We start from the raw sequence: 21,763 nt of genomic DNA, 5'->3' as shown, positions 1-21,763 counted from the left end.
ACACAAACCAACCAAGAGAAAAGAGAAGATTAATTATTTTTAGTCCCTTTATTAGTTAATTCACATGGATGAGTGATTATCTTACCATAAAACTCTGGCATAAGCATGCCAGCCCACTATAGGACCCTAAAGCTTTACAAAGATGGTCAGAGCTGTTTTAGATTTTCTATAAAAAACTTGAAATTGACACACAAAGAGAGAGTTAGACAGAGAGAGTTAGACAGAGAGAGTTAGACAGAGAGAGTTAGACAGAGAGAGTTAGACAGAGAGAGTTAGACAGAGAGAGAACTATTTTTGTAGTTTTTCCCAAATGCATGTGAAGTATTTTCTGTCAAAGTGTAATGAAAAAGTATATATATATTTATAGATCACAAACATGCCTAATGTTTTCTAAGCAGCTGCATTTTGCCCATCCACACAAAAACACTGAAAACAGAGCTCTCAAAAAGTGTTCAAAAAGGTTGTTTTCAGTCACCTAAATGGGTCAAGGCCATGCTTTAAATGGTATCTGGACATGTTTGGACTCCACTAAAATACCACTAGTCTGTCTTATCTCCAAGGGCAGCTCAAAAAAAAAAATATATATATATATATATATTGTACTGCAGGGTTTATAATATGCTCGTTATTCATATGGGGTCATGTATGGAAATCATGGAAAATGTCCTAGAAAATTCCAATTATCTACTGTAGCGGCTGTGTTAACCCACTCACTGCTTCTTTGGCAAGTAAAGCCCATTTTTATGTGGTTAACACAGGTAAACAGTGGTGCTGTGGTTCTCCCTCAAATCTTCATGTGGGAACCCATAATGACTGCTCACATTGCTGCGCGGGTTAAAATGGCTACGGTTTTAAACATTATGCAGCCTGCATACTCACAGGCTCCCACGCATCCCATTAACTGCAGTGCACTACATTTCAACCCCTCTAGGCAAACCTGACAGTGGCACGGGGAGGATGTATGACTAGCGTTCTCTCTCTCTCTCTCTCTCTCTCTCTCTCTCTCGCATTCTTGTTCCCTCCCTCTCTCCTACCCATTCCTTCTCCTGCTCTAGCGCCTCTGCTTTGTGGCCCCTTGGTGATTCAGTGCCTCGTTTCTGGCACTTCAGTACCTCTCATGCAGTGTTAGTAGTGCCTGAGCCCCAGAGGTCTCATCATGGCGCAGCAGCCTCTGCTTGACAAATGCAGAAAATAAGCCAGAGAAAAGTCTAAAGCAGCCTCCAGAGAGCACGGAGGAGATGAGCAATAGCCAGAGAGTGTGCTGGCGCTGTCAGAGCTGCCTCGCCACTGGAAGCCCAGAGCTGTAGAGCTGTTGCAGACAAGTCTGTCGGGGCTGCTGAGATTTCGTTGGGTTTGGCTTCTAATTGAGGATTGTATAATGGGCCAGGTCTAGGCAGTTATTCAATCTCAGCTATCAAGTCATAAACATAATGGATGCCCTATTTCACACAGTGGCTAAATGGACGTGTTTGCGTGCCCATAAACTGACTAATGAAATTGTCAGAGTAGCGCAATCATCTCAAGAGCCATCACAGTGTTGGAGCAGCTCAATTTGTTAGTAAGTTGGGCTTGCTTAAGGTTTAGGCTTGTTGTGAGTACGAGTGCATTCGCTGCGAAGCTTTCTGAACGTCTTGTGTGTTACTCACATATGAGTCAAAAACACAGGCAGATTTTGGGTTTTTAGAGGCATTTTATACACAAATAGGACAATTGCAAAATATTTATTTTAACTTAATACTTTCAGTTTCAGTGTGTGAGAAAAGATTCATATATTGGAAAAAATTGTATTGTGTATTTTGTCAGAGACACTGATTTTAGCTAGTTGCTGTTCTGTTCCCTCGTCTGCTCTCTGATGGAGATGAGTCTAATACTGCTTAATAATAATATTTTTAATAATGAAGTTCATTGCTCTTTAAAAGGGTGTAAAGTGCATTATTATGTGGTAATGCAAAATGTCCTAGAAATGGTGGTGCTGTGGTTCTCCCTCAAATCTTCATTCATTCATTTATAACCAATAATAATTTTAGTGCTGCTTAATAATATTCTTAATAATTATAGTTCATTGCTCCTTAACAGGGTTAACTTTTATAACTGTGTTCTGTTGTTAGATGATCATTGTATCAGTCACATAATGACTTTCGTTTATCGCAGTTATTTTTGGGACAATACATCGCCCAAAAAATAGTGCAACAGGCCTAAATATTGCAAAATGATACAATAAACACAATATTGATTTTAATTAATAGTTTATATGTAAAGATTGGTGGCAGACAGCAGTTCATTTTGCGCTAGATAGCAGTGTTGTACTGTCTTTAGATCCCACTGTTCTGATCGTATGCATATGATGTGTTTAAACTCTGTGTTTTCCTCATATTCCATTTTTTATTTGAATCGAAACCCCTTCATTATGATGTGAATTGTGAATTTTACATATATTCAAATTCAGAGTTTGAATTTGACAGCTGGACTATTTGCTGGCATAAAAATAGATTTCTAATTTTGTGCAAGAGCAGATGTTTTGGGTGCTACAATTGTGATTAATTATGTTGATGTATGTGGAGTAGAGAAATATATGGCATAATCCGTTCTCAATTGATTTGAACATCATGACCTTTGACATATGATATTTTAATCAGGCATATATGATTCCTGGGTCAAGATTATGGTATTGGTTATAAGTGATCGCCAGTCAACAGAGGTTGTGTTGTGTTGATATACAACATTTGTATTGATGGCCTGTTTTACATCTGCTTTATTACTGGGATGTTGTCACACATCACACCCAGAACTGTTTTCCTCCTTAATTGAAGTCGTGTTCATTTGCACCCAAAGGCAGGGCAACCTTTTATGGTGCAATTTGACTACCAAATGCTGACCTTTCGCAGTGGAGTGTTTAGAGAGAGTTGTGTGGATCGATGAACGCCCTCACGCTGGGCAGTCGGAGTGAAGTGTGGCGGTGGGGGGATGGGGGAAGTTTGAGGAGGGTTTAGAAAGCACCCCTGACCTGCCATCCATGACCTCCTTCAATCAGTAGCCCAGGATGCCTGACAGCTCACCATGCTCACACAGGGAGCCACAATGACAACGAGGCTCAGCCAGAGGATTTGTTGAAAGCAGCGAGACTGAGGTTTGGGTGAAGGATGACAAGAAAAGAGAAGTGGTTGATTGAAGAAAGCAGGATAAAGAGAGCGAGATACACTCGCAGGAAAAATGAGTGGCATTTTGAAGGTGACGCAGGGGCACAAATCCCTGCTTGGTGATAGTGCAGTGACCCGGGGGTCGGGCCAGCAGAGCTGCAGTCTCTCGCGGCTCTCCCACATGCTGACAGTTGGAAATGTCAGCTCCAAATCCTCTAAAAGTTTATTGCTCCTGAAGTGCCGCCCCAGAAAATCCTCCCCCATAGCAGGCTGGCGCGACACTCCCTGGGTGAGGCAGCAGAGCCTGTGCCAGGGCTGAACCCTTGATGGCCCACTGTTATTGTGCCAAAGCTGTGGTGGCAGAACTACTCAGGCACAGACTGACTGACTTTTGTAGCTGGATTTGTGTTTAGCCAGTCTGGCTAGCGTCCATTTTAATACTGTCAGGCTTGTTATTTTTTGATGTAACAATTTTTATCTGTTAGAGACAGGTTTGAACAGTAATGATCACACTTGCTGCCCAAGTGGCTTCATAGTAATCAAAATATTTTTCTTTAGTACACGAAAGGGCCACTCAGTTTTGTTGTTTTTTTTGTTTTGTTTTTTTTAAGGAAAACTTTGCTCTCTTTATAAAAAAATAACTGTAGAAACACCCTATTTATTTATTTAATTTTTAAAGAAAAAGCTCTCTTTCATAGCAATAAGTTGTTTTTTTGTTGTTGTTTTTTTGTAAACGCAGGCCACTGATTTCTTTTTAAGCGGTGTTTTACTACCACACCTCTGATTTCACCAAGTGCAAATGTAAACTGTCAAATATCTGAGCTTTATAAATTGTCTCTTCAAACCTTACTAACACTCTGCAACCATGGAATTAAAATGTGTATTTTCTTGGCCATGAGGATGGTTTTCTTTGACATCCAGTTCTGTTTCTTTAAAACCACCCAAGGTGTTTGGCTTGTCCATGAAAGCCTGGTTTTGGTGCGTGAGAGTATGCATGTTAAAAACTGAAACAGCTGTAAACATGGCAAGCCAGTGAGAGTCCTAAAATCCCAAGGAATTGTTGATGGAAAGGGTCTCATCATTACTGGTGCAGTTATTAGATCCAGAAATTCATGGCAAATTTGTCAAAAACAGAAATGCACACAATTTAGCAGGGGTTACACCCATGTGTTTGTTGCACTGTGTCTATCCAAGTGCTTAGCAGCACCAGCTTTTGCTGCCTGTTCCAAAGCTTTGCAAACAGTCCTCCAGTGTGACATCACTGAGGTCTAATAAAGGTATCAATCAATTGACACCCATTCATCTTTTACACTTGCATCGCCTGCCTTATGATCTCACAGTGTACACAAGTGAAAGGTACTGCTCCCACCTACTGAACTGAAGGTGCTTTTTTTTTTTTTTTTTTTTTTTTTCTTCTTTTTGGTTCTAAAGCACTAAAATGTGCTTTGGACCAAGTTTGGGAAACCATAGTTTAGTTCCTTTTTAGTGTTTTGGATTGTTTCAGACCAATCGCAGGACATTAAATCAGGGTGTCATCACCAATTACACATTTGAAGCAAAAACAGAACCAGAGAAGTAAAAAATGAGCACATGGGAATGATTATATCTGCCGGCAATGATTTAATTGCTGCACGACGAGCACGTTCATTCGAGTCATAAGTGGCATCAAGATAAATCTTTGCCTTTGTTTTTTCCGGGAAAGGCTATCCGCCAAATTGGCAACATGCAGACGTCAGACACGCCCTTCTATAAACCAGTCGCGGTCTAGTATAGGGTGGCTCAGCCTGCATAGGTGGTAGCGATGGGAGATAGATATGCAGAGTTCTTCAGTACACTCACTAAACTACAGTGTAGCCAAAACCATATGGATCTATATGGTTCTATATAGACTATATATGCATAACCAGATCAAATGTATTCAACTGAACAAAAACATGACCCTTAGTTTGGACCAAAAGTATGTTCAAAAATCCAGGATGCTTCCTTTTGCGTATAAATACCAGTGTAGTTGATTTAGTTACATGCCAAAGCTTTCCTTGACATGATGATAATGACGACGCAATATTGCGCTTTGCTCTGCCTACTCTCCTCAGTATTGACGTGTATAGAAGGCTGTGGAAGTGTTGAATACCCGTAGTCTGTACTGCTGGATTGTTTCATTTTGAGTGAACGTTTGAAAGGGTGTCCAACTGGGTGCCAGCATTAAAATCCCCTTTATTCCCCACCACTGAATGGCAGGGTGTGTGTTCTGTCTCGGCTCCTCACATCGCTTCTTTGCTTCCTCTCTTGCTTCGCTCCGAGGTTTATAGGCACCACCTGGCTGCCATACTGCTTCCTCTGGGAGCCCAGAGAAAGCAGGCCGGAGGGGGGGAGGGGAGCATTGTAACCTCTCTATTGAGCACAAGTCACTCAGCTGTGCTAAATCACTAGTGTGGTTATTACAAAAGAGGGGCCTTCAGCCTCGCCTCCGTCTCTTCCCGGCCCCTCTCGTTCCCCGGGGATGTGCTCACCTTGCTCGCGTGACCCGTATAATCAGAAGAGGCGGCCACCAGAGTGAACACATTGGAAGATCAAAACCTCATAAAATTCACATCTCTAACAGCCAGTTTTCTTCTCGCTGCCTTTAATGGGTGTCATGGCAGGGCTGGACTCAGCTCCTAGGGTTTCAACGGTATCAAGTAGTTTTCCCTCTATGATTTGTGGGGTACGTTTTTAGAGGCTAGCTTCATGCCAAATATTGCGTGGCAAAGGGTAGAGCGTCATTAAACGTAGCTCATTAAAGTACTTGTAGTCCAAAACTAATCTGATCCCAGTTGTATACTTGTATATTTGTATTTTTCTCCTTAGAGTGGATTCAAAAAGCTCAATTGTATTTCATTATAAATCACTATTCTAGTGGTTTTTAATTATAAACTCAAGCATTGAATATTCCAGGCCAGAAATTCTGCTAAAATATTTTTGCAAAGTAAAAAGCATTGAGCCTCATTCACCGAAGAAATGTCTTCTTAAGCCTCACAAAGATTCTGACACTCCCCAGTGTTTTCTTGTTTGGGATTTGTTCAGTGTATGAGGACAGTGGTGTCCATCATTATAAGAGCACAGCTGTGAACAGTTCTGCAGTTTATCATCTTGAATCTGACGTAAACATTTTTGGGACTTTTCTCAACAACAATTTCTCAACTGAAAGTTCTTGAGAAGATGTTTGTGAATGAGACCCACTGACTTTATTGTCTGTGACGGTCACCTGTCCACAAATGATCTAAATCTGACTCAGTAATTTGTTTAAAATATATATAACGAAAGGCAGAGACACACTGCCAGCAATGCCAGTGCACTCACTGGGAAACCATAGCAGGCCCTTTGTCTCCATCATTGCATTGAGATGGCTTTTTCCCCATTGCTTCGGCCTGTTTGACCTTCTGCTGGTGAAAGGGAGAACTGGACCAAAAGACAAGTTAAATGAGAATGGGCGAGAGGCGCAAGGTCAGTGCCTGTGGGCCCCTCAGCCCTGCAGACTTCACCCCCAGGGGGGAGATTACTGAGGCCAAGCTTGCCCATTAATGCAACTCTTCAGTGGGAAAATTAAACTGGTGACCCAGACGGGGAGGGAGGCACCTGCCCCCCTTCCTCTTTCCTGCTTGTCAGGTCTTTGTTGCCATTAGGGTATTCTTTGATGGGGTTTAGGGGGAAGATGAACTAAAGGCCCCATGGCGATGGAGGTGGCCCCTTTGTTGCTTGGCGGTGGAAGAGGCAGTGGGTGTAAAAGGAATATGAGATGACATGTCTAATACACTGTGGAAGGAAAGAGGCTGAGAGTGACTGCCCCCATCCCCCAATACCAGCATGACTTAAGTTCACTTAAGCGACAAGTGTGGCTAGACTGGGTTTAGTAGTACATTGAGACAGTTGCTGGTTGGTTGGCAAACTTGTGGGGGGGTTTTTTGGTGTGCGTGTTTTTGTGACGTCCGTGGCCACTTGTGTTCAAGTCCCCACCCCATCTAGATCTTGATAATGGCAGAGTTTTATAAACGCTGCGATACAACTGGGGTAACGCATGACGCTCTACCAATTAGTGCTAGGTTTTAGTGCAGCACTGTAGATTTTCTTTGGTTCATCAATGTTATAATCTGCACAGAATTATACTTATGGCCCAGTTTGATTGAACAATCCAATTGTTTGGCAGCTACTTGCCTGTGAACACAGTGGAATCCTAATGTGCGATCCTTTCCATCACATCAGGACATTTCTGTAAGTGTAAGTGTTCACTAAGAAAATCAGTTAAGTGCAGCACTTATGTCAGGTAGATTTATTTTAAGTATTTATCTTCACTATGATGTATTAAAAAGTTGTTTTGGACTGAGTCAAAGATCTTCCTTTTTTTCTCTACATTTGGATAAAGGCCTTGTTGTTTTTACACCACCTCTTCTCCGGGGACAGTTTTGTTAATAAAAATACATGAAGCACTTGTGCTTGTGTAAACTATTAAAAGAATGTGACATGCCCTTTGGAAGGAAAGGGGAGAGCTTCAGCTTTCAATCATTTTCTTTTGTGTCTGCTGCCAAGAGCTGTGTGCTAGTTAGTTCTTTTCTGAGCTCTGCGTCTCAGCCTTCTGTCTAAGTTTGGGCTTGTCTGCTGCACCAATTTGCTGCTCTTGGCAGCCAGGCTGCACAGAGGTATGCAAAACAGCCGTGGAGAGTCCCACACCGCAAGCATGAAAAACAGCCAAGACTAGCACAATGAGCCACCCTCCACAGTGGGGTTTACTAAAGCAAGTGGGTTAGCCCGTCTCTCTTTTTTTTATTTTTTCCATTGCTGGCTTTTAGGGATCTGTGATCCATGCACTTGCAGGACTTTGTAGTTCTTTGGGAAATATTTAGGTTTGGAGAGGCTGAGGTTTGTTCTGTTGTGATCCTTTATTTATTCATTAGTGGTGTTGGTGGGGTTTTAATGGTGGTAGAGCCAGAATATGCTGATAACCTAGTACAGCAGAACACAGAGTTTTAGAGCCTATTGTGGTAAAAAATGGGTTTTAATAAAGCTTAAAAATTGATCTTTCAGTAAATGTGTGTTCAGCGTGTCTCTTATGGCTGCATTGTAGATTGGCGGTTTGCGAAGTTACAGATTGCCTACGTTTTAACGATCCGCATGTGCCAGAGACCTAGGAAATATGTAACATCTAAGCAATGTCTTCAGATAAGTGGAACCAACTGCCTCAGGCTTTGCTCTCTGGAGAGAGAAGAATAGATTGCGAGTTTGGTTAATGATTGTTTTTTCTTTTTGTTTTGTGTGTTTTGTTTTTTTTTGTTTTTTTTTTTCCTCCTCCGAGTAAACGACTGCCTTATGAGCAGATGGAAATACGCTTTGGTTTATGTCTTATTGTCTGCAGGCTGCCAACAAAACAGTCGATCCCCACCCCCCAACCACATCTCACCACCCTGACTGCATCAGCGAGGAACACGCTCTTAATCTGGCTAAGTCTGAACCTGCGAGAAAGCTTAGGCCACGGACTGATTCATGTTTGCTGTGACTAACCGCGTCTAAACGAATACACGTGGTGTAGAGCGAACTGTTGCTAAGGCGTTTGTTTAGATCTTGGAAGCCTGGGAAAGGCCATGGTGTGTTGTGGCAGGCCTCTTGTCAACCACAGTCTTAAAAACGTTTGGTAATCATAGTATTGTTCATTTGAATGGAGATGTTTTTGGTGCGATTGCAAACGGAGACTGTTGACTTGGCTTGTGGGTGGGGAGGCGTTTTGGTAAACATCAGCCGTCGGAACACAGCTGGTTTGAGCACGTTGCGATTTCCAGTTCTTCTCCGCACTGTTTGCTGTAGAAATCGGAGCCGGAAGGGAGGCGATATAGAAGCGCTCCGAGCCCGATAGGCAAGCCTCCGCTCTTCTTGGCAAGAATAACCAAAAGAGAGAGAGTGTATTTGTTGCATGTAAGAGGGAGATTGGGTGGTTCCTTTTTGCCGTGAAAGCCGAGAAGCCTCCCGCACTCCCTGTTGACCTATGAAGAGTGAATTAGTCTGCTGTAGACCGCTGTCCTGTGCTGAGGTGCACATGTCTCCTCAAAGCCGATGACTCATGCTCTGGTTACCCCTAAGGGCTTGGCTGACACGTAGAGGTCATGGTCAGGGGAGGCTATTTAGGGGACATGTACACTTGCACACTTGATGGCTCAGCTGAAAGGCATCTCTGAGCGAGCTGGTTCATGCCCCAGGGTACCCACCTGTAGCAGTTCATATAATTTCTGGAAGGGCACGTACAGCACTGGTTTGCTGAGGACTGTTTGAGCTGTTTTTAATGGTCTCTGAAAGAGACTCAAACTAAAATGCCTTGGCTCAGACTCTGGCTTCTTTTATGAGGCATGAGGTTCCAGCTCATGGGTGGTGTGTGCCATTGGAAATAGCATTAAGCTTAAGGGACTAAAATTGAATTGGCAGCCTGCTCAGTTTTTCTTTCACCTTGCCCGGTTGGTGGTCCCGGGTCTAATTTCAGGACTAACAATTACCGTTCCAACAACATCTGATGTCATACTAATTGTTTGCAGATGTAATGGGTTTTCTCTGTGTGTGTGTGTGTGCGTGTGTGTGTCTATCCCACAGCAGGCTAAGCAACAATGCTGTCCATCCGGGTGCATGATTCAAGTGATCTGTTCAATTTCCCCCACTTGTGTCACAGAAACGGAATGAGGCTTGTTGCGGTGGCTCGCAGACATTTCTGGTTGTCAAGGAAACGTAGCGTGACAGGCAGGGCCAAACACTGAACTGCTTGCTTCGCTGCTTGTAAGAGCTGGGGGATTCTATTGCCTGGTGCTTTTTGATAAGCACTTTTTGAATGAATAGCACCTTGCTACATTAAATCATTTATCTCTTGCTAGCTTGGCCAGTGGCATCATGTAGACAGGAATGTCAAAGCAGCATGAAGGAATTTCAGTGGGACTGTAAGGGAGGTCAGCTGCGTGGTGGTTGAGTAAGAAGTGGAATCCCCTGAAACTGTGCGCCATACAACATGACTGATAAGATCTTCAGAAAGGAATCTCCAAAAGTGAAGACTGCTGCCACCTTGTGTTAGCTATGCTCAGTTTAACCTCGAGTCCCCCTCCACCTCTCTTCTGCCCCTCTTTCTACTCGTCCTTCTCGTTCTCATTCACATTCACACTTCCCTGTTCCCTGTTGCTTTCCTTTCTCAATCTGAAGTCTCGCTGTAGCACTCTCTCTCCGCTGCTTTGCGCAGCAGTGGTGCCGGCCACGTGACGTCCGAATCACTGGAGAGATAAATTGTAGTCAACAGACTGGAGCACTCAGGAGTGAAGGAACTCTTCTACTTGCCTCAGCTATTTCGTGCCTGACTTGAAAAATAGAGGGCTTTTTCACAGCTGCAGCAATGTCAGGTGGAGGACATACGCAGACCAATGAAAAATAATGCTTTCTCTCGCTCTCACTCTGTCACTCTGCTCTCGCTCACTCTCACACATACTGAAGGCTGGTTGCTTTTCTGCTGCTGCACACTTGATGACTGCTCACTGGGAAGTGAGAAAGGAGTTCGACTGGCATCCCAAATGTGAAAAAAGCTAATCTGTTGGATGCTCAAATGGTCAAATAAAAATTCTTGATTATCTCGATTGTTCTTCCTATAGACTACCCTTAATTCCAGGCATCTGCTACACTCCACACCTACATCTCTGTGTCATCCTGATATACCAGATATACTAGGGACAGATTGAGGATTATTATTGCTGCTTTTTCTGCTAAGCACATTCAATACAATGATCATATCAGTGCAAACATGTGTAACAATGATATATGTGGTATAAAGGTGACCATGCAGTTTGTCAGTCATTTATAAGTGCTTTTGACCAGAGGAGAATAGGCCTCCCCTTTTGACTTTTGGATCTTCCTGAGTTTTTCTTGCCACTGTGACCTTTGTCTTGTCTCAGTATCAGGTTGTAAAAATCACAATGCAAATAAATTTGACTCCGTTTATAAACCAGCAAATTAGCAGTTTGCAACCATTAGTGTGGGTTTATAATATCAAAAAATGAAAATGATGAAAAAGTCATCTTGAAAGCTGAGCCTTTATTTCTGCTGTATCTCATAAACCTTTCTGTTACTTTGTGTTTTACAGGTATGCTGGTAGTAAATGTCACTTGGAGGAATAAAACCTATGTGGGCACTCTTCTAGACTGCACTCGGCACGACTGGGCGCCTCCACGGTAAGGAAGCCAGCACTCAAATATTATTGCAAGTAAATGTGAAAATAGTAAGAATTCATGACTAATGAACATTTGCTCTCATTAATGCAGGATTTGATATAATTAATCATGTTTGCACATTGCAGTTTGTGCTGTTTGTAATTGGTGATTTGTGGTTTGTACGCTGAGGAATTTCTGCTTTTGCTTTCTCCCAATCATCGTTTAATTTAACTAACGAGAAAATAAGCAACAAATGACTGGCTGTGTGTTCTTTTCCCATTCTGCAAGTGTGCCACTCTCGTCATTATGAATGATGTAGCGGAGGGTAATATCTCAGAGCCCTTCTCATGCTGACATTGTGCTTTTGAAAGGCAACATCAGGGAGGAATTGATTTTTCTTTTCTTCCTCCTCTTCATCGATCCAAGGCATCAAAAGCTGAAGCTTTCAGCATATGTTAGGGAGCCACTGCTCAGTCGTGTGTCTTTTAGGTCCTAGTGCCTTGCACGTTTTTCAGTTTGACCCACATTTCAGGTTGTTTTGGCGATATGTGAAGGTTTTGAGGAAGCTACAGTATGCTGTAATACTTTCCCCATCACTGTACAAACTCTCTTTGACTTAGCACTTCATTGGTCCTGTGCAAGGTCACATGTAACAAGCCATCCATATGTAATGTTATTGTATACATTTGAGTAGCATTGCCACAAGGGCATCCGTGTATTTTCTATTCTGACAGCTTTGGGAAAGACTGCATTGCTGTGGAACTTGTTATCTGAGGCCTACAGGAGGCTGCAAGCTAACAATACACATATAACAGCTGTCCTTGGAGAGCGCTATGGGTTTATATAGGAGTGTCTAGTTTAGAGTTGTGCTTTACCGACTAGCGTTCTTGTCCGTGTAGAATTCAGTCAATTCAGTTTGCTACTCATGCTTTGCTTCCACTGTATGGCAGGTGTGATAACGGAAAGCATTTCACGCTACATCCAGCTCTCTGATTAAACTAATACGTTAGCAGTATGGCTGGCAAGACTATGCATATGATATGCATATTTTTCTGCAGAACTGGGCACAGATTCAAATGCTGGGTGTTTCTTTTGAGCTCTGTGTTCTGCATGCCGTCGTCTTGAATGCACTCAGCCTCACTAACAGCATTTTCCGGTCGTTCTGATTCAGTAGCACTACAGAGCTTTGCAGACACTACATTGTTTTATGCCTTCGCCAGTGACAGGGGTGTGACCTGTTCTTTGATTGAGCTCTCTGGCTTCTCTTACCCCCCTAAGCTCATGCCCTGTCTGTTAGAGGATGTTATCACCACATATCTAATCAGCAGCCAGGTCACCCTGGCCTAATCCTGCAGGACTGTGCTGCTGTGCGCCATCCGTCAGAACAAGCACTGCTGTCGAGATCAGGGATAACAAGAGGATAAAAACCCATAGCACGTCTCTCTCGGGGCCGCCGGAGAGGCACTTATGGAATCAGAATGGAGGGGCATGATTCAGGAGAGGCCATCACTCATCTGAGTGTCTTTCTTGGCACCGTTAGTGTCCTGTGAGGGGTGCAGATAAGTGTGCAAGAGTTTAGGCAGACAATTCAATGTACCTTAAAGGGCTTGCACTCTAGCAAATCTGCTTTTTTGCAGATTTGTCCACAATTGGGATGATGAATGACTGAGAGTTTCACCTTGCATTGCTGGGTCAGTTCTCCATGTGATTTCTACCGCGAGCTGATCATTTATTTTTCACTTCTTTTCTGTTCTTACAGGTTTTGTGAGTCGCCCACAAGTGATTTGGAGATGAGGAATGGACGAGGTCGGGGTAAAAGAATGAGACCCAACAGCAACACTCCAGTAAATGAGAACAGCAATTCTTCCGATAACAAGGGGAGCAACAGCAGCAAGACCCGAGCAGCATCTAACAGCAAGGGACGACGGGGCAGTCAGAACTCTTCTGAACGTCGCACACCACCCAATAGCAACACTGAAGATGTCAAGGCCAGCCCCTCATCTGTGAACAAACGCAAGAATAAACCTGCCTCAGACATGGAGCCTAATTCCAGCTCAGAGGACACAAAAGGTAGCAAACGTATGCGTACAAACTCAAACAGCGGAATGCCTCATGCTGTGCTTCCCATCCCCACAATCAAAGCAGAGCCTCTGCCCCCTTCCCTAGACCGCAGTTGCCCCTCTCCAGTGCTCATTGACTGCCCCCATCCCAACTGCAACAAGAAATACAAGCACATCAATGGCCTAAAATACCACCAGGCTCGTGCCCATAATGATGACGACATCAAACTGGACATGGATGGGGACAGTGAATATGGGGAGGATTCTACTTTGCATCCAGAACCAGGCAGCTGCAATGGAGCCTCTATTGCCCAAAAGGGCTGCGTCTCTCCAGCTCGATCCATTACCCCAAAAGGCAGGGGGTTTGATGCCCAGAGCCCAGAGCCTTCAGTAGGCAAGTATGCCTCCAAGCAGTCCAAAAAGAAACCAGAGGCTGACCATGATTCTGGAGTGCACTTAGACGGCTGTGAAGATGGCCCATGTCTTACAGATGAGGCTAGCAATGACGGCATTGATGATAAGAAAAGTCTGGACAAGGCAAAGAAGTCTGGAGGTGGCTCCAAAGCAGATAAGCTGTCTCAGAAGGGTGTGAAATCCGGAAGACCTGTTGTGCCTTCCATGCCACCACAGCAGCTCTATAGCTTACAAGCGTCCAGCTTCCCAGCCCCTAACTCAAGCTCCTCTATGGGTGTGAGCACAGTGGTGCAGTCTATTCCCAAAAGCCCCCAGCTGAAAGCCATCCAGCCTAAGCCTGTAGTAATGGGTGACCCTTCTATGAACCCAGCCTTAAGTGGTTCCAAGGACAAGAAGAAAAAAGACAAAAAGAAGAAGGAGGGTGGAAAGGAGAGCGACAGCCCGAAAGCCCCTGGGAAGGGAGGGAAGTCAGAGGAAGGAAAAAGTCCTTACTCTGAATCCTCAGACCCTGGGAGCAAAAGTGATGGCCTACTCAATGGTTCAACAGACCCCCACCAGAGTCGCTTGGCCAGTATCAAGGCTGAAGCTGACAAAATCTACAGCTTCACTGACAATGCTCCCAGTCCCTCTATTGGCGTAGCCAGCCGGATAGACAGTGGAGGGATGGCCCAACCTCTCACCCCTCTACATGTGGTAACCCAGAATGGAGCCGATAACTCTTCGGTTAAAACCAACAGTCCAGCCTACTCTGACATTTCAGATGCAGGTGAAGATGGGGAGGGCAAAGTGGAAGGTGTGAAGGTCAAGTCTGAGGATCAGGCTACCAGGGAAGGGGCCAAAAAGGCTCTGTTCCCAAATCAACCTCCTAATAAAGAATCTCCATACTATCCCAATTACGAAACATACTACTCACCCAATTACGCCAATCCTAACCCCAGCCCAGGGGTCTCAAATACTGGTGTGCCATTGCAAGACGGTACTGTAAAGGTAAAGAAAGAAGAAGAACAGGAAGTAGGGGATGAGAAGGGTAAATCAGAACAGTCTGAAGATCGCAAACCAGACATTAGCACTTCTAGTCAGCAGCAGCAGCAGCAGCAGCAGCAGCAGCAACAACAACAACAACAACAACAGCAGCAGCAACAACAACAACAGCAGCAGCAGCAACCATCGGTCATCCAGCAACGCTCCAATATGTATATGCAGCCGCTGTATTACAATCAATATGCCTATGTGCCCCCTTATGGCTATTCACCAGACCAGGCTTATCATAATCATTTGCTAAATACTAATCCAGCTTACAGGCAACAATGCGAGGAACGGCAGCGGCAGGCTGCTGAGCAGCACAGAGCAGCTGAGAAGAAATCCGAGGCTGTTCAGAAAGACAGAGAAGCCTCCATGAAGTCAGAGGAGTGGAAGCAAAAGGCATCAGTTCCCCCTACCCTTTCCAAAGCTCCAAGCCTTTCTGACCTCGGTAAGCCCCTGCCTCAGACCAAGCCCAAAGATCCACCCTCAGAGCCGGCCAAATCCGTTATCATCCCAAAGGGAGAAGATGGAAAGCCACTAGGCCAGCAGACAGAAGGGCTAAAGATGAAGCTAAGTGAAGGACACCATGGGAAAGAGGAACAAAAGTCCAGTATAGAGTCTGGGAGGCCATCTGCCATGGAGCAGGCTATGTACATGTACAGACAGGTTAGGACACCATACCTGTTCTTCCATTCCTTTAAATATGCAAATCATATAAATGTCCTTTTTCCTGTATGAATTCTAAATTAAAGTGTTCTTCTCTTACAGGAACCTGATTCTCGACTATGGCCCTATGTTTACCCCAGTAAGTACCCTGAAACCCAAAAACAGCTGGATGAAGAGAGGTGGAAAGATGAACGAGAGCGCGATCGTGACCGAGAGAGAGACCGGGATCGTGACAGGGACAGGGACAGAGAGAGAGATCGAGACCGGGAGCGAGATAGGAAAGGCAAAGAGGAAAGGCCTCGTCCCAAAGACACTCCTCTTAAGGAAGAAAGCAAAGAGGGGGCTGAGCCACGCACATCAACAGCCTCTGAGGAGCATAGGGGAGTAAGTAAGGATCCCAGAGCCCATATGCAGTTCCCCTCAGCTCTGCCTCAACACCAATCTTACATGCCCTACATGCATGGATACCCATATGGCCAGGGATATGACCCCAGTCACCCAGGATACCGAGGAATGCCTTCAGTCATGATGCAAAACTACCCAGGTAAGATGATGATGAGGTCAAATATACAGAATTCTGATGTTACTTGAAAATAAAGGATTTATATTCATAATTTCAAATGTTCTCTCCAGGGTCCTACCTGTCAGCAGGCTACTCCTTTTCACCATATGGAAGTAAGATTCCCCCGGGAGAGGAAGGTGAGAAGGCCCGCGCCAGTCCTACAGTGACTGGCAAGTCTGCTTCTGAGTCTAAAGCCCTGGACATCCTGCATCAGCATGCCAGTCAATACAAGAGCAAATCACCCACAGTGGGTGAGAAGACATCCCATGAGAGAGAGCGGGGTGGAAATGACAGAGAGCGAGAAGGCGACCGGCCGCGATCTTCGCCTTCACAGCGAATTATGCCTTCCCATCACCACTTGGGGTACCCTCTACTCTCTGGACAGTATGATTTGTCTTACGCCACAGGTGAGTGAATGAACCATCTGCTTGTTAACAGAAATGCTGTAATATACTCGCCATCACTGGTTCTCTGTTAACCCCTTGAACCCTAGATTTATTATTCAATTATTAATCCTAATGTGTGAACCATTGTAAATGATTTGGTATTTTGGTCATTAGCTTTAGCATATCTTGTAAAGTCCCACAGGGTTCAATTTTGGGGCCTATGATGGGGCCTATTGGGGCCGATGTTACTCACGATAGCAGTGTCATTAGAGGAGTGACAGAAGTGTGGGGTTAAACCAGTCCTAAATGTAAATCTTCTGCCAGTTGTGATGTCTCAAATTTGATTCTTGACCAGTTATCTTTCTCCATATAGGAATCTCATCATCAGCCATTGTTGCCAGTCAGCAAGCCTCTGCCCCTTCACTGTACCCCCCAGCACGGAGGTGAGAATGGTAAGTTATTATTCTCTAATAGCTTCAAGCACAAAACTTGTCCAATATTTAGTAGACAGAATTCTTCAGGAATATGATGTGGTCTTTGCTGCCCTCTAGTGGAATAGCTCTTTGTTCATTTTCTTTCCTAAATATTGAATACATGGCTCAGAACAATGTCAGATCTTAATTATTTCTCTGAGACAGTGTCTGCTCATATCTTACATCAGTCTCTTTGTTTCGTTTTGTTTTTCTTGTAGGCACACGTGACGTGAAGACTCCCTTCTTTTCTCCAACAGGGAAAAGGTGACTTGTGGACCTCGAGCTTGCCTGCAGCCATGTGATTAGATCACATGAGGAAAAGTGTGTGCAGTTTATGACATCAGTTCAATGGTGTTCCTGAATTTTTGGTTGTTCTTCCCGGATATCCCGGAGTCTTTGCCCTGCCATTCCCCGTCACCGGAGATGGATAGTGGGTGCGGAACCCTCGCCAGCCCCCCTGCAAGCACGCAGTTAGACCACCCCAGCCCCTCAGTGCCGTAGGCTACATACTCGCGAGAGAGGAGGACCTCCAGCCCTGTCTCGAGAGACTACAAATGTTGTGCTAGCTATTAGACAACCTTGGTTTAAGGAAGATGGTGGATGATGGACTGAGATTATGGACAGTATGGAAACGTCATGTCACTACATTGCTTTGTTGACCAGTCTGGGCTTTGGCGAGAAGGGTTAACAGTTACTTCACAGAACTGTTCCTGTGACGTGCCATAAGGATTACACATACTGGTGGATATTTTTTCTTTTTTCTTTTTTTCTTTCTGGATTCTTCTGATCTCCTTTCTCTTTGTCCAGACTCACACATCCACATAAACACACACTCTGGACTCTATGCAAGCTGATGATGCCCATCTCTCTCACTCAGTTCAGATTCAGGGGAGTAGCTAGAGTTCCTGTTGATGATTTCAGTCGTGAACATTTGACATCCACTTACTTGAGCTCATAGTAGTAGTTTTGTTAAAGGCATTTAAAACGCACTTCCCACAATCAGCCTGTGTCGTTCACTGTTGGTAAGACGCCGTCATTATTAAATATTTTCTTAAAAGAAGACTAGCAAACACGTCTCCCGTTGCGATTCCATCAACGGCTCATGCAAGGAACGTTACACTGGCTTGTGTGTACAAGTAGCAGCACGGTCAAGTGGTCTTCTGAGGGGTTACACATTTCTCCAGCATTACTGAGACACCTGCTCCATATTCAACACCATGGTTTGGATCTTTAACAGGACTACTAATGACAGGCTGCTTTGGAAGGTTGCTCAAACATGCTGCAAAGGACTCCCTATAAGGAAGGAGTGTTTCTGTACTGCTTGTAGGCTGGACTGGAGTAGTGCCTTTCTTTGTGGCAATACTACCAATACCCCTTCAGCAGCCATGCTGGGAGGAAGGAATGTGGGTACTCCCGTTGGAGCTTTTTCCCCAGACCTCGCTTCTGTAACTGCGACAGGGGGTCATCTGTGTGAGGGGTGTATGTTCGTGCGGGTGCGTGTGACATGAGGTCGACCAGAATTTCTGAACCGAGGTTGCCTGGTCACAAACTGTGACACACGCCCATGCTTTTTGTCCAACATGCTGCTGCTTGAGAGTCTCATGCCAATCTGCATGGATCAGAGTTTAAGCCCTGGGGTAAGTGCATATATTAAGGCACGAAGAGTTTCTATGGTAGAAGATCTCTACGGGCACTTTAGCCCCCGCAGAGGCCCAAGAGTGGCCCACCGTGCAAGCTCCCTAGTTGGATCCCAGTCTGAATACATTGATGTGTAGAGTTACTGTATACCTGACAGTGGAGTACATGTGCTGTTCGGTGTTCACTTTTGGAGCTCCTTTCTCCGGATGTCCTCCCGACTCCCTCTCCCTTCCACTCTGTCATGTGTATCTGCATGGTGTACTATAGCACTAGAAAGAAAGAAAAAAAAAAAAAGAAAAAACATTAACACAGAGAGTAAGGCAAGCTGTGCACGTTTGCCTCACTTCCTCTTGCTGCCCTTCTCTCTCTCTCTCCCACATGCACTCACTATGTGGTTTCTGTATATATTGTACAGAGGAATTATTTTAAAAAGGTTGTTGGATGCTATTGGAATTTCCTACTCTTTTTTCCCCCTTTTTTTTGTCTGTTAGCCTTTTTTCTACTATTGTTGATATAATATGAATATGTAGCTGGTGTAACGGCTTTATAATTGAAGTGTTGTGATATATCCCCCGCCCCATGCTACCCTTCTTCTCTTGCTCCACTTCTCTCTCTACTTGGGTGTCTTTTCTTCCCAAACCATCAACCACCATCTTTTTTTCAAGCATGTCACACTTCGGTTTCAATTCGGTGAGCTTTCTACTAAAAACATATATCAAATCATAGCATAATTGCTTACTTGGAGGGCCTTTTTTTGTCCCAATCTGCACTAGCATAAGAGGTAAATCCAGATCAGAGGTTCTCGAATAGATTAACAGGAATCATGTTCTCAAAGGCGTTCGGCTTCTGCTACCCTCAACCCACCCCAGTTTGTTTTGCCCATCCTGTTTAATGTCAGGTAGTTAATCCAACTCGCCATAGCTCTTCATTGCTACCTGCATCCCTCAGGTGCACAACATTACAAAATCACAGCTTGCGTAGCTTTTTCTTTTTATCTAAACCAGTATACAGGTGAAACGTGGTGAAACCATTGTCACAGGCAGAGGTTCAGTTTAGCAGAGTCTGCATTTTTGTTTCAGTCCCATTTTAAACACTAAAGGACATGCAGTTTTGGCAGTAGTGCATTATATTCCCTTTCTTTGGAGTTTCCTTTTAAAGCTTACTGTCTGTTTTGAATAGAACGAGCTACACCGACGCAGAGAAATACAATGTTCTGTTGAACCCAATCAGGAGACGATTGCGAAGAACACTTTGATCCCACATGCTCTGTGGCTCAGGGTAGAAGTGTTCCTTTTTGAGCTGATGTAGGACCACTGTCCCAAACCCAGAGCTTAACCTTAACCCTTTCGAAGAAACCAGCAAACTGGACTTAGATCAGCATAAAAGGGGGACTTGTGCGTACACGCTTGGGTCAAATATGGGGAGGGATTTTTCATAAATAGTAGTAATATCACATAACTATTTTATCTTTGAACGTATAACCAGTAGTGTTGTGCTGTCTGGTGACATGGTTCATGATACTGAGGAAAAAGCGCTTGTTCTAAGTTATTCTCTTTTAGGCATTTTCTGTGTTCGTCCCCAGTGAGGCACGTCGGCCGATTTTTTTTTTTTTTGTTGTTGTTTTTTTTTTTTTCCCCTGACATTAATGTTTGTCTCAATCGGTGCTACTATGGCTGGTCCCCTTGCAGTCCTCGAAGGGAGGATGTAATGTGCTTGCCTCCCCCCCCTTCAGTTCTACTTCCTGATCTTTTTGGGCCTCTCCCATTCTCACATGGAGTGTTTTTGTCCTGTTTCTCTCAGTCTGAGAGCTGTGGCTCACTATCACTCATTGGTACTTGAAAGACAGATGTTTACAGCTTTTGTTCATGTCTATGTTTGGATGCATTTCTCTCGTAAAACCTGGCTCGCCCTCTTTCCCCTCGTCTCTGAGCTCTGTATTGTTCCTCCTCTGCCTCCGTCCCTCACTCTCTTCCTGGGGTTGTCGTATGTAAAGTGTACATTGCCACATTTCTTTTTTGTTTCTTTTTCTTTTTTTTATACAATATTGTAACTTGCCTTTGTACATTTAGGCAGAAAATAAATCTTTTTATGAGACAATCACTCCTGTGGCTCTGCCTGGTCTGTATCCGGTTTAGTTGGATTTCGATGCCCTGTTTGAATAATCCATTTGTTGGTTCAGAATCTGCTTTGAGGATATTGTAGTGTCCAACGAAAAACGTACATGTTCAAAACAGTGACTTTACAGGAGAACACAAAACTGTTCTGAATTTTGAATGACCGTAAATGTAAAATAAGTTTATTATGAAGTCATTTAAGGCATTTCTATTGGTCCGTTCATCCAGAGTTATTGACACAGTGTACAGTAGCAGCTACAGAGTTTAAACCATGGAGAAAACTAAAATGGACAAAAATGGAGACGCATGTTCTGATAAAGCAAGGTACAAAGCGTTTCATAATGTCTGACAGGCGTTCTGTAAGTGAATGTTATGATAGAGTCAAATCTGTGCTTACTGACCTGGGGGAACCAACTCTGAGGTTTTTAAAAGAATCCCTTCAGCTCCAGTTTGTTTAAGAATTAGAAAAGCATATGTTGAATACACTAGCCTAGTGCTAATCTAAAGCTAATCTCCAAAATAGCATCTTCACAGACACAAGCATTAAGGTAAAGAGATTTTATTTATTCATCCTATCTATTCATCCTGACATTTCACACAATGTGGGAAGCAGCTGGTGTGTTCAAATGATGAGGGGTTTCCTGATGAATGCAGTGGATTATAATGAAATGTCAGTAAGAATAACACTCAATAGTACTCTAGATTGGTCTAAAAACAGCCCATCATAATCAATCTGTTTGTTGGTTGTCATTTGCTTTAATGATGGTGCAATATTTTGATGACCTGAATAAATCTGTAGCAAATTCTAAATGACTGGTTGTAATCTACAGCACTACTGATGTACAGGAATGATGGGCGCTTCCCCAGCACGGACTTATACCCATTTACCCTTGTTTTGCCGAAAGGCTTTGAGAAGGCTTTAAAATGATCGACTGCTGGATGAACAATGCAGGACACTGATTCACACAAGCTGTAGACAGTTACCTTTCTTTCTGATGATACATCTCTGTGTGACAAACAGCTTGTTTGATGCAGAACCCACACTGTTAAAGATGTCAGTCTGTTATAAAGGAGCCTATTGGAGCACACAGAGAA

At 44.0% G+C, this 21,763-nt stretch overlaps 1 protein-coding gene across 2 annotated transcripts in view; it reads left to right on the top strand.

The window, feature by feature from the left end:
• znf609a (zinc finger protein 609a) overlaps positions 1 to 20,654 on the top strand; it is a 116,841-nt gene extending 96,187 nt beyond the window's left edge. The window contains exons 4-9 of one of the 2 annotated variants that reach the window (XM_072672231.1): positions 11,266 to 11,353; positions 13,092 to 15,495; positions 15,598 to 16,039; positions 16,129 to 16,464; positions 16,817 to 16,886; positions 17,135 to 20,654. In XM_072672231.1, coding sequence (XP_072528332.1) covers positions 11,266 to 11,353; positions 13,092 to 15,495; positions 15,598 to 16,039; positions 16,129 to 16,464; positions 16,817 to 16,886; positions 17,135 to 17,144 — 3,350 coding nt within the window. In that variant the 3' untranslated portion in view covers positions 17,145 to 20,654. Of the gene's footprint in view, positions 1 to 11,265; positions 11,354 to 13,091; positions 15,496 to 15,597; positions 16,040 to 16,128; positions 16,465 to 16,816; positions 16,896 to 17,134 lie in introns of both variants that reach the window. The other variant, XM_072672232.1, reaches the window with a different exon arrangement.
• Positions 20,655 to 21,763: the final 1,109 nt, after the last annotated feature.

This window comes from Salminus brasiliensis, chromosome 2 (assembly GCF_030463535.1).
Source record: "Salminus brasiliensis chromosome 2, fSalBra1.hap2, whole genome shotgun sequence".
Taxonomy (NCBI): Eukaryota; Metazoa; Chordata; class Actinopteri; order Characiformes; family Bryconidae; genus Salminus; species Salminus brasiliensis.
The sequence above is the reverse complement of the archived record's forward strand: the minus strand, read 5'-3'. Positions and strand labels throughout refer to the sequence as shown.